At 29.1% G+C, this 14063-nt stretch overlaps 1 protein-coding gene across 1 annotated transcript; it reads left to right on the top strand.

Annotated features, from left to right (window-relative positions):
• Positions 1–8428: 8428 nt before the first annotated feature.
• LOC119612845 (protein commissureless 1) lies at positions 8429–12054 on the top strand. Its single transcript, XM_037968718.1, has 2 exons — positions 8429–9128; positions 11309–12054. The coding sequence occupies exons 1-2, from the start codon at positions 8609–8611 to the stop codon at positions 11911–11913; spliced, it is 1125 nt and encodes a 374-aa protein (XP_037824646.1). The 5' UTR covers positions 8429–8608; the 3' UTR covers positions 11914–12054.
• The last annotated feature ends 2009 nt before the right edge of the window (positions 12055–14063 follow it).

Here is a 14063-nt window from a genome sequence, read left to right as displayed (position 1 = left end):
ACAAGACTATAGTCCAGACTATAGTCAACACATATAGTCCAGACTTTATTCCAGACTATAGTCCAGACTATAATCCAGACTATAGTCCAGACTATAATCCAGACTATAGTCCAGACTATATTCCAGACTATAGTTCAGACTATAGTTCAGACTTTAGACTATAGACCAGACTATAGACTAGGCAATAGACCAGACTATAGACTAGACTATAGACCAGACTATAGACAAGAATATATTTCAGACTATAGTCTAGACATATAGTCCAGACTATAGTCCAGACTATAGTCCAGAATATAGTTCAGACTATAGTTTAGACTTTAGTCCAGACTATAGTTCAGACTATAGTCCAGGCTATATTTCAGACTATAGTCCAGACTATAGTTCAGACTATAGTCCAGTCTATAGTTCAGACTATAGTCCAGACTAAAGTTCAGACTATAGTACAGACTAAAGTTCAGACTATAGTACAGACTAAAGTTCAGACTATAGACCAGACTATAGTCCAGACTATAGTCCAGACTATAGTCCAGACTATAGTTCAGACTATAGTCCAGACTTTAGACTATAGACCAGACTATAGAGTAGACTATAGACCAGACTATAGACCAGACTATAGACCATATTATAGACCATACTATAGACCAGATTATAGACCAGACTATAGTACAGTCTATAGTCCAGCCTATAGTCTAGACTATAATTTAGACTAAAGTTCAGACTATAGTCTAGACTAAAGTTCAGACTATAGTCTAGCCTATAATACTATATCTAGCATATAATACTATAGTCCAGCCTATAATACTATAGTCCAGACAATAGTCCAGACTATTGTCCAGATATATAGTCCAGACTATAGTCCAGACTATTGTCCAGACTATATAGTCTCGACTATAATCCAGGCTATAGTCCATACTATAGTCCAGGCTTAATCCAGACTATAGTCCAGACTATAGTCCAGACTATAGACAAGACTATAGACAAGACTATAGTCCGGACTATAGACAAGACTATAGGCAAGACTATAGTCAAGACTATAGATAAGACTATAGATAAGACTATAGACAAGACTATGGTCCAGTCTATATTCCAGACTATATAGTCCAGACTATAGTCCAGAATACAGTCCAGACTATAGATAAGACTATAGACAAGACTATGGTCCAGTCTATATTCCAGACTATATAGTCCAGACTATCCAGAATACAGTCCAGACTATAGTCCCGACTATAGTCCAGACTATAGTGCAGAATATAGTGCAGAATATAGTACAGACTATAGTCCAGACTATAGGCAAAACTATAGGCCACGCTATAGACAAGACTATAGGTTAGACTATGTTCCACATTAGAGACAAAACTATAGTTCACACTAGTTATATACAAAACGAAGCTGTATTATATTATGAATTCAAACTTTTAACGTTGAATTCCCCCGATTTAGAATCTCTTCCTTTAGATGTATAAGTATTAAAGTATGAAAACATTTCCTATATATCCTGTGTACAGTTATGTGTTGATAACAGGTTGATATATGTTGGTACATTATATTTTCTATTTTTTCATTATATATTTTCAACTTCCATGCAGAGACTTTTTATAGAAAAGGAAGAAGACTGAGGTAGAAAAAACAGTATTTTTATTATGTCACTGTGTCATGTGTCAACTGATAGTGACATGTACCAAAGGGATAGAGAAAATACAAAACAAAACACAAACAGGAGATTACAAATGTTTAATGTCAAGTAAATAAGGACTAAAGTTTAGTTTTATTTTATTTATTTTTTTATTAAAACTATAAAGAAAATCTTATAAAATAAAATAATATTTGTGTTATAGTTTATGTCTTAATATTTTTATAAATAAAGTGAGTTGGTATTTTAAGTAAAGAGTTGTTTTCGAGATGAGAAAAAGTTTTGAAGGAAATGATATGTTAAGAGTTATTAAACAAAGTGAGAGCAGAGGGATATATGTATGGGTTGATGTGAGCAAAAACTTTTATTATAAAGTAATGAATAAATCAATTGATTACTTATCGTTAAAGAAACATTACCTTCTTGAACTCTTCACTACAAATGCGACAACTGACGGATCGTTTTCGTATAAAGAGTTTAGTATAAGGCTGAATCAGTATCTGATTTGAGAATTTGCTCATCACACCAAGTTTTCGAGATAACTTAACTCAAAATTTAAAATCTGAACTTTTTCGAGAGCATATAACAGCACGAATCCACTTTTAATTTCTAAAATCAGGTTTTTCGAATATTATCGGTCTATGTCTCGAAATTGAATGATTTGAAAACGTTCTAGAAATGTGCAATTTTCCACCATTATATATTGATTGATGTTACAAATTGTCAAAGAATTGCGATGTCAATTTCTTTCATAATCTTGGATCCACATTAATGCCAACGACTTTCAACAATCATAGTGGTATGATACATCATGAATTGTTAAATTCTGGTTTGATATCGAACATATTGTCTGGACAGATCTGTAAGGTTCTTAATGAATAAGTGATTTGAATAATCAAAAGTTATTCTCCTTAATATATCAATTTGACCTTTCTGTGTGCGAGAATCAAGTACCGATATTCTTGTCAGTTCATCGGCAATGTTATTACCAGATATGTTTGAACGTCCTCGTAATAACTGCTTCGAACGGTTTGTCATCCCGTCTAGAGAACATTTACTAATCAGCATAGCTTTCTTATATACAAATATGTCACTTTATAGTTGAACAACGTTGTTGTTTCCGACATATCGCGAGTGCTAACTTGCTACCACTGTACTGTGAGTGCTATGGTCGAAAGTGTACAAATACTGGAAACGCAATTTAGACCAATGGCGAGCGGCTACACAATTATCATTACCGATTTTTGAAATGAAAGGTACAACTTGGATAATATATAGTTCATTAAACAATCAATTTTATGCATGTTATGTTAGGTAATGTTGTAGCGATTGATCGAATCGGAGCAGCGTTTGGGACTCTTCAGACTTTTTTAAGGGGTGTTGTTAAAGAACAGTGTTATTTGAAGAATGCAGAAACTATTATACTCTCTAAAGTCCAATATCGTGCAAGCTTATTCATGATAAGCTATTGCGAAGCCAACTACTACGGACACCATTCATTATGGATCGATCTGCGAAGTAAATGTCCCGTTCATTGTAATTACAATGAATCATTTTCCCTAAAGGAGAGTGGTAGGAGATCTATAGTCAATATTTAAGTAGTTTTATCCAAAATGGACCTTTCCAAGCGTCAGCTTAACTAGAAGATTTTTAGCTTTAAGGGTCTGAATCGATATAATCCGAGTAGAATCAAACTGTAACGTTGGGCTACAAATCATTTCATGGAAATCATATTGAGGAACGAAGGTGATCTCTAACACTAATAAGTTTTAGATTAGGATGCGATTGTTTTAGAATCTGAACGTTTACTATTTGATGGTTAACGATTCCATCCTTAGTTACACAGGCCGACAAAATTTGAAAAAATCGAAACCCTGAGACCATGCTATACTTTTCTAAAGGATTGAGCCGCTCAGATTTTCTTCCTCACGCATAGGATTTGAGCTATTGTATCCTGAAGTTTGAAAAAACTCCATTTTTAGATGATGAGATGAGATGTTATAACAGCGCCAGATTCAGATTCAGTGCAGTTCAATCCTTTAGTTTTTGTGTTACAAATTTGTCGGCCTTTGTTATACTTTAAATTCGTGCCATTTATTGAAGAGAATTCTTTTGAGAAGATCTTTAATCTTAAGTTATACTAATCTAAGTTGATATGTTAAAAATTACACAGGTCGACTATGTAAACGGCTATTTAGATACGCATCCAGCATAGAACTATCCCTAATATCTTAGTTGCTAAACTTCATAACATTAATGAGAAATATAACTTCAATCTTATATGATCATGATCACAAAATACCTATTAGCGACGATAAGTCAAAAATCTTTAACCAATTTTAGGAAAACTTTCGTCCTGTATGCGGTTTGTTTGGGAGATTACTTGGTGGTTGACAATTTCACTTTTTGAAGATCATGCAATCTTACATGATCGTTATAGGATTATTGAAGATCGTGATCATAAAATACTTATCAATGACTATAAGTAGGAAATCTTTAGCCGCTTTAAGGCAAACTTTCGTCGCGCTTGAAACTTACTTGAGAGATTACAAGTTGGTTTACAATTTCACTTTTTGAAGATCTTGCAATCATGATCATGATCATTTTTGACAAAAATTACACAGATTTGCACTCAGTTTATAAAACTTAATGCCTTTATTGAGAAATATTACTGATCATGATCGTGAACATAAAATACTAATCAAAAGTCATTAAACGCTTCCTGGTAAACTTTTGCCACGTATGCGGTTTTCTTGAGATATTACTTGATGGTTTACCATTTCACTTTTTGAAGATCATGCAATCCTACATGATCGTTATATGATTATTGAAAATCGTGATCATAAAATACTTATCAATGTAAGAAATCTTTAGTCGCTTTGAGGTAAACTTTCGCCGTGTTTGAAACTTGCTTGAGAGATTACAAGATTGCTTACAATTTCACTTTTTGAAGATCATGCAAACTTAAAATGATCATCAAATGATCAAAAGTTATTTTTTTCATTCGTGACAATACGCTTCTAAGTCGATAAGTAAAAAAATTACGCAGACCAACGATATGATCGACAGTTGTGATACAGAGAAGATAAATCTTTCTTTACCATAGACGTATGTACATACTTATGTATATGTACATATGATTATTTTAAATGATCTTTAAGATTGTAGGGTTTATCAAAGAGATCCTTGATCATGTGAAATGCTTATTTCTGAATTACACTTGGTGCTTGGTGAAGATCTCTAATCTTACAAAATGACGTAAAATGCTAATCGATAGAAGTCGATGAGTCAAAAATGTTGCAAACCGACAATTGATCGTCAATTCAGAATTGGTTTCAGCTTAGCTTAAGAATTTAGAAGAGTAAACCCTAGGCTCTGAGTTATACTTTGTTTTGGGCCGAATGATTGATCTTGTTCTGATCTTTCTGATCTTTTGCAATTATATTTAAGATTGTGCGGTTGAAGATGAAATTTACCCGACCCCTAATTTCAAAGCATCAAAATTGAAACTAATAATTTTGATTCTTTGAAGTGATCTTTAAGATTGCGCGGTTTATTACAGTGATCACTTGATCTTACATGATCATGTTGAAATACTAATCAGATCGTCGAGAAGTTAAAACTGATTCTTTAATTGACAACATAAGTAATATTGGAAAGAAAGAGTTAGAGGCGTGTATGTATTAGTTAGAAGGGTGATCGTTTGAAAAGTGTTTCAAGATCATGTGTCTTAATAGTGCAAGATTATTATGCGTGAAAATGAAACTTGAACTGCTAAGAAATCATCTCATTGGAATGAAGCGAACATGATTATATGTTCTCAAAATTAAGTAAAACTGAACGTCTTGACATATCTTAAACCACTACTAAGTGACTTGAGATGAGGTGTTTAGCGATTACCCCAATTTTAATGAAAGTTCAAAGGTCTTATTATTTCAAATCTGTATTCCAATTTTCCACAACTTTCTCATCATTTAAATGAATCACATTGAAATCTCTTTACACTTAATATTCTTTATTTTACGTAATTTTTCATACAACAACCACAAAGTGGTATTGCTTGCAACGGCTTACGTATATGTGCGAGTTCAAACAACTACTTTCCAGATTTGACCTTTCACCTAGCAAGGCATAGAGGCAACTAAATGCAGTTTTAAATTAAAATGAAAACTACCTGTAATGTTAAGTAAATAGAGTTGCACATTAGCTCTTGTGAGAGATATTTTCTGTTAAGCTCTTTTACATTTACAAACATACTCTCTCTCTTTTATGCTCTTTCTCTTTGTTATATTAACTCTCTCTCTCTCGCTATAATAAAAAATTCCCTTTTGTTAAAAAAAGGAATTTTCGTCCAAATGAAATGCAATTTAACAGGTAGAATTTAAATTTGACTCACTTGAGTTAATATTGAGCTAAAATGAGTTACTTAAGAGTGGAGTGAGTGTGTTAGTTAAGAGTGTTTAAATGAGTGTGTTAAAAACAATAAAATTGTAAAAGATTGTGAATGTGGAGAGTTTTTGTTTAATGTTGGAGAGCATTGCAAGAGTCATATTTTATTGAGAGAGTTGTATTAAATATTGAGTTGTTATAGAGTATTTTAGCCAATATGAGTTAGTTTTTTTAGTTATGTTAGGTTGGTGGTATTGTTTTGAATTTGAGTGTTAAGTATTTTTTGGAGTTTCATTTTTAGAATTGTGTGTGTGTTTTTCTGTGCATTAAAACTCTTAAAGTATGTTTGTTTAACTGACAGTTAAACATTTCTTAAGGAACTTGTCTTTGATTATGAAAAATGCTGCAATATTTTACTTCTTTGTTTATTTTAAAGATATAAATGAAGAGTGTTTTCTTAAGAAGAATTTTTGCTGAAATTTTATGACTTTTTTTTGGCAAAATTTCAATAATTTGTTTAAAAGAGTTAAATTTTATCAAGATTTTTTTATTAAACACAAATTTAAGAAATTCTTAAAATAAACATAAATTGAAATTCTTGTAGGAATTTCGTTATCTAAAACAAATTTTAAAATTTTTATTATCTTTCAAATTTTTTTTTGACTTAGGAAAATATTCATTGTGTTATAACTTTTAGAAATTTTTCAAGAATTTAAAAATTGTTAAAAATCAAAATTAGCTTATTATAGTACAAAAAATACAAAATTATAAAAAATTTAAATTTGTAAAATTTCTAGAGAAATTTTTTTTAAAAAATTTCTTGACCCTTTTTTTTTAATAAATTTTATAAAACAAATATTTAAGATATACTTAAAACAAAATAAATCAAAATTCGCCTACTAACTAATAAAGCTGAAAACATTTTTAATTTTTTTTTATGTTAAGATATATAATTTCAAAAAATTTGTTTCTTAAGAAAACTTTGAAATGTGCATAACTTTTACAAAGGCTATAGATTTTCAAAATTATTGAAAATCAAAATTAGCTTATTTATGCACAAAAAATACAAATTTAAAAAAGTTTGTAAAATGCAAATATTTTATACCAAAAATTTTTTAAACAATTTTAGCCCCTAAAAGTAGGCAATATTTTTCAAATTTTTAGAATTGCCAAATCTAATAAAAATCAAAATTAGAGAAAAATAAACTAAATTAAAGAAAATTTTTAAAAAATTTTTAACTTTTATAGAGAAATTTTAAAAAATTATTTAAATTTTGAAAAAAATTTTAAGTTGTAAAAAAATTTTTAAAATTTCTTTTTGCACAAATTTGGTTTATAAATTTGTAAAGCTTTAATAAAAAATATATTTTTGTTTAAATATTTAAAAAAATTTTTAAATTTATTTTTCAAAATTTACATAATTCTATTAAAAATTGCTTTTAAAAAGCTACTTTAATGTTATAGCATTAACCAAGTCATGACCAAAAACTAGGTCAGTATTATTTTTCATCATTTTTCATATTTGAATAAGCAAATACTACAAAAACAGTAAAAGAAAAACACTTTAAATACTAGAGAAAACTCCTACTAGCATTAGAAATAACAAGCATTTGTTGAAATAAAAATAACACACAAATACAAGTACACAAGCCAGCGTACTACATCCTAAGAAATAAATATCCTTTAGGAATAAATCCCATTTAGATATGAAAAACAATACCATGATAAAAACAGCAGAAACAAAAAAATAAACACTCTGCTGCTACAACAACGAGTACAAAATGAAAACAACAATCACAAAGTTTTAATAAGGAATATTTGTAAATACAACAAATACAGAAAGAGTAAGACTAGGAAACAGTGAGAAATTTGTATAGAGAGAGAGAGAGAGAGAGAGTACACGTACAACAGCTGTGATAAAAATCAACTCTACCTGTTAAACACAAAAGACTTTGTATAGAAAATAACTTTACTAAAGAAGTTGTTTAGTTGGTAAGAGAAAGAGAGAGAGAGAGAGAGTGAGAGAGCACAACTAAAAACAGAGAGTTTTGTACAATATTTTGGGATTTTTAGGCAAAAACTACCACTACTACCAAACAACTTTTATCATTAGAGCTCTAATAAACAGAAATTTGTGTTATTTGTTGTTGTTATGAAAAAACAACAACAACAACTGGCTCTTTTAGCCTCAGAAAAACAAGAAAATTTCTTTAAATGCAACGTGCTTAACATGACTCCAAACTAAACACTAGCAATTGAAATTTATAAACAGTTTCATTCTAGACAGCAAACTAAACGGTCATGTTTTCGAACAACAACTAACGGAACAGAAATTTATAAAAAATATAATAAAAACACACATACACAACATACAAAAAGAAAATATTTACGTGAAATTATAAGTTAAAGAAATTTTGAACAAAATAATTATAAATAAAAAAATTCAAATAAAATCAAAACAAAATTTTAAACAAAAATTCTATGTTCAAATTATAAAAAATAAACAAAAGTGTTTAACAAAAACAAACCAAAGTTTTATTAAAAAAAAAAAAACTCAACCAAATACTTTATTAAAAAAAAAAACCAAATATGGCTTTACCCATTACCACTTTAAGACCGGATTACCTAGAAACCTCCAGCTTAATGCAGGAGGGCGAGGAATCGCTAACTGCTTCACCCACAATTATGGATATGTGGATGTCTCAGTTACAAAAAGATCATCCGGAAATATCCTTTGTCATACCTAGTCAACATGATAATCAACATATCGATAATATGATGCAATTTAAACAATTGCTAGAACAGGTGGGCAATACTGCCTACGATACTATTACAGCCGGTTCTCAACATCATGAATCTAATATTTTAATAGATTCCATGGGTCAGACCATAACACACGATCAAATTTCAAATAGTGCAGTTTTAAATATGGCTGATTTGAAAAATAATGCTTTAAGCGGTTTAGAGAGATTTTTCTCCGGCAGCGATATGCATTCATTAATCAATTATTTGTGGGTTGGTGTGGTCACCTCACTGATAGTGTTGACAGTGATATTTGTGCTGTTCAGCTGTTATTTCTATAGGAAGTTTCGCGAATGGAAGAAATGCAGTAAGTATTTTATTTAAAAAGAAGAAAATTAAAAAAAAAATTAAGCCAAAAGCAAAAAATTTAAAAAATTTAGGTAAAATCGCTATAAACTTAAAGAAATTTAAAATATTTCTAAAAAATCTAAAAACTAAAAAAATCAAAACTTAATAATTCCAGTTAATATCACAAAAATTATAACAAATGAAACCATGTAAAACCAAAAATAAATTTAAAACATTTTCATTAAATTTTTTTAAATTACAAAAATTTTTAAAATTTTTCTTAAAGTTCCACAAAAAACTTTATATATTTACTTAATTCCTAGAATTTTTCTCTAATTTTGATTTTTATTACTTTTTAAAAATTCTTAAATTTCAAAAAATATTGCCTACTTTTGGGAGTTTTTGTCATGTAAAATTAAATTTTTTTATATAAAACTTAAACAAATTTCAAAATTTTATAATTTTGTATTTTTCTAAGAAATTTAAGCTAATTTTGATTTCAATAATTTCTCTCTAAAGCATTTTCTTACAAAGAAAATTTAGGATTTTCTTTATGTAAAGAAATAATTTTCTAGATTTTATTTTTAAAACATAAAAATTTTAAAAAACTTCTTTAATTTCTTTATAATTTTCTCGAATTATGATTTTTATTAGTATTGTTAAAATACCACTTTAAAAAAATATTGCCTATTTTTAGGGTAAAATTTTAGAAAAAATATTTTTCTTAAAAAAATTTCAAAAATTAAAATTTGTAATTTTGGTAAGAAAATAAGCTAATTTTGATTTTTGTTAGATTTTTCATAAACTATATTCTTTACATTAATACAAAATTTTATAGGAAATTAAAAAAAAAAGATTTTCTTAAAAAAATTTAAAAAATTTAAATTTTTAAAAATTTTGTATTTTTCATAAGAAATAAGCTAATTTTGATTTTTATTTAAGTTTTTCTAAAAGAAAATTTTCTTAAGAAAACTTTTATGGGAAAATTAGATTTTAACTTAATTTTGAAATATTTCATTTTTATTTACTGTTTATGGCTTTTTTGGTTGTTTGCTTTATGTGGAACTTAAGTTTATTCATTTAGCAAATCCTTTATGTGCCTAAAATTATGTTATTTTTCTTTTACCTTAACTTAACAATAGCTTTTGGCTGTACAAATTACGCACCAGCCTTAACATTATTTACTACTTAATTAAACCTATAACCAAGCCTACTTTTAGGCTAACAAACAAACATAAAACAAAACTAATCCCCTTTTTTGGAGAAGGAAGAAAATGTAACATAAAACAAACTAATTGATTACAAATAAACCTTAATCTAACACTACCTGTTTGTTGGCCAGGAATAGAACACAAAAAACATTTGACACCTAAATAAATGTTTAATATGAAAAGGAATTTCTGCCTTTAAGCAGGCTACCAACAAACTTACTTATTTATTTATTGCTGGCAAATACACAGTGAAAGTATTCAAAAGAGCAATAAATATTCGTTAAATTTTGTACGAGAAAAAAAACCTGACATATAACAAGTAATTAAGAGCCTATATTAGGGGGTTAAAAGAACTAATATACTTTTAGGCAGTAAAGGAAATTTGACACTTTTTTTCTTTTTAAACAACATAAATCAATTATTTATAAACTAATTTTTAGGGTTTCAAGAAAACTTTTTCTTTTGTTAAACTTTAAGCACCTGTTGCTTTTAAGCTTTCATAGTAACAAAACTTTTATTTAATTTAAACAAATTTTTGTTTTTTTTTTTTTTTTGGGGGGGGGGGGGAATTTTTAAATTCAAATTTCCAATTTAGGTTTTTTTACTGTTATCTGACTTCATAAAAATGATTGCCTATCCTAAGGCTACAGCTTTATTAGTTTTATTTTATGTTTGTTATATAGCCTTTGTTTTATGTGTGTGTCATTTCTAAAGAAAAATTTATGACCAACATTTTGTTGCTGTTGATAATTTGCCTAAAAATAGACAATATTTTTTGTGTTAGCGTTATAAACAAAAGAATTTGTTAAACATAAATTTTAGATTTATAGGGTTAAAGTTTAAGGCCTAAAGTTAATTTAAAATATCTGTAAAAATAATAAACCTAAAAGTAGGCAGTAGAATTTTTATAGCTTAAACTTAAACTTTAAAGAATTTTGTTGAAAATTTTATATTAATTTCTTTTGTTTTTTTTTGCTTTTCTTTTTAGATAAAGATATTCGCGCTCATTTAAATAACGATTTGTATGGTGGTGGTGCTGTTATGCCTTGTGCTACTGCTGCTGCTGCTGCTAATAACCCTGAAGCAGCCTATTATCAAATGGAATCACCTCCCTGCTATACCATTGCCACCGGTCTACCCTCATACGATGAAGCTTTACACCACAATCAACAACATTTTGCCTTTGGCATGAAATTCATTTATCCCACTTTGGCTGCTGTACATCATCAAGCCTCAAATTTGATCAGCTCCTGGGAAAAATACGACATGAATAGCAAAGACCAAAAGATAAACGAAACAGTAGCAACTAAATGTAAATCTTCGCAAACCAATAACAGCAACAAATCATCTACATCATCATCATCATTTCCCAACTACTGCTCGTCTCCATCTCTAACATTAGAAGCCTCTACAGCTAACTCAGCCTCTGCTTCACTTTTGCTACCTCCCTCCTATCAGGTGGCTGCTAATATGTCTCTACTATCACAGCCTTTGACAACATGTGATAATGTTAGCATTACTATGCCCCAATTAGAGACGTGTACAACATCAGCAAAAACCTCAAGTGATTTAACAGACATCATAACTGTATGATTAGCTGGTTAAAGGAGATTTTTATACAATTTCCATCCCCCCCAAAAATGGAAATTTGTATTAGAATTTTTATTTAGTTTTATCCAAAACAACAAAAAAAGTGTAAATAAGTTTTGTAAATAGAAAAGAAAAGTTTAAACAAAATGGAAAAATATCTAGAAAAAACTAGCAGCAAAAAGTCAAAAAACTGTTGTAACAAAAATTTTAGATTTTTTTTGTTAAAAAACTATTTTCCTTAAAACCCCATTTTGTTATTATTATTTATTTAAACAATTGTTTATGTTTTTTGTCTTATTTAAATGCCTGTAAATAATTTATTATTATTTTTCTTTTTTTAATTGTATAAATCTAAAGACTGAATAGTTTATGTTTTTCCTTTGTGTATTATAATTAATTATTTTTTATAATTTTTAACTTAAAAATTTTTTAAGTAATTTTAAGCAAATGATCTTGTAGTTATTTAAGTATTGGAAAGAAATTTGAAAAAACAAAATCCCTAAAAAATTTGACAAAAAATTAAAAATCTATTGATTGAAAAAATTTAAAACAATTTTGAGTTTTTATTATTTTTAGAATTTTTTTCAGTTTTTCTTTTGTTCTTTGGAAACCCTTTAACTAATTTGAGTTTTGTAGTTATGTTGAAAGTAATGAGGATGCTAAACTTAGTTTAAACTGTAGTTAAACTCATTATAGTTTACCAATTAATGTAGTTAAACTGATTAGTAGTAGTAGTAGCCGTCTGACTGATAATTAGACTAAAAATTGCAACTTTATACACTAGAGATGTTTGAAATATTAACCCAATGCGATTAGAGGGCGTGGCATACGCCTAAACTTGTCATACGTTCATACTCAATAGTCTAGAAGAAATTTGTTTTTAACTTTTGTTTAAGACTTCTCCGTCATGGATCGAATAATTAAGGATGGTGTTTGGTTGTTAGCTTCTATATAGCTCGCACACGGGAAGAAAAGTTTCTTTCAAACATCCTGATCAGGTTCAGATTCCTATATTAAACTTTGTCCGTACTCATCTCTTAACAAGATAGCGAAACATTCCACAATAGCACTGTATAGGTTTACGGATCATCAACAGAAACTTCAACTTATACGTATTGATCCAACAAAATCGAGAAGAGATGTAATTAATCCTCTAACTTAGATAGAATAAAGTTTGAATAGTTGAATCTCAAACAAAGTACTTATGATGTGTGTGGGTAATGTCTCCTATGTAGCTCAGTTCCTTTCAAACATCCTAACCAGTTCAGGTTCCAGCATTGAGGATGTCACCCGCTAGTCACGTTCAACTTTATCCACTAGAGATGTTTGAAATATTAGCAAAATGTTTAAAACCCAATGATTTCTGCGATTAGAGGGCGTGGCATATGACTTAAACTTGTCATATCATAACGAGATAACGAAACATTTCACAATAGGACGGTATTGGTTTACGAATCATTAACAGATACTTCAACATATTCGCATTGATTCAACATAGATCCATAGATCGGATAAAGTTTGAATAGTTCACTCTCAAATAAAGTATGATGTGTTTGTGGGTTTAGTGCTTCTATGTAGCGCACAGGGGAGTGAAAGTTTCTTTCAAACATCCTGACCAACAGATACTTCTACTTATTCGTATTGAAGTAACAAAATCCAGATGAGATTCTCTGTCATGGATCGAATAAAGTTTAAATAGTTGACTGTCAATCAAAGTATGATGTGTGCTATATATGAGGAAAGTTTCTTTCAAACATCCTCGCCAGTTCAGGTTCCAGCGAATGTATAGCATTGAGTATGTCACTTTCATTTGAACATCCTATAAATGGTGTTTATATAACATTAAACTTTGTCCTTGAATGTCGGACATTTCTTAACGAGATGTTGAAACATTCCACAATAGAACTGTACTGGTTCCTGAGTCCTAAGCAGATACTTGATAATACAATTACTAAATCCAGTTGACTTGGAATTAAGCCATGGAACGAATAAGATTTACCCTGATGGCTCTCAAACAAAAGATGAAAGTTTCTTTCAAACATCTTCACCTATTCAGATTCCACCAAATATAAGGCATTAATGACGTCAGACACTTATCATTCAGGATCAAGCCACTCTAAGGGCTAGAAATTAAGTTTATATAACATTAAACT

Source organism: Lucilia sericata, unplaced genomic scaffold (assembly GCF_015586225.1).
Source record: "Lucilia sericata isolate MDLA Ls3-8-SP2 unplaced genomic scaffold, ASM1558622v1 Contig001844F_arrow, whole genome shotgun sequence".
In the NCBI taxonomy this organism is placed as follows: domain Eukaryota; kingdom Metazoa; phylum Arthropoda; class Insecta; order Diptera; family Calliphoridae; genus Lucilia; species Lucilia sericata.
The sequence above is the reverse complement of the archived record's forward strand: the minus strand, read 5'-3'. Positions and strand labels throughout refer to the sequence as shown.

What these genes read in the sequence shown, in the direction of transcription:
- LOC119612845 (XM_037968718.1), top strand. Translation starts at nt 8,609, where the DNA reads ATGGCTTTACCCATTACCACTTTAAGACCGGATTACCTAGAAACCTCC. An exon ending in TCGCGAATGGAAGAAATGCA is followed by an intron (nt 9,129 to 11,308) that starts GTAAGTATTTTA and finishes TTTTCTTTTTAG; the next exon opens with ATAAAGATATTCGCGCTCAT.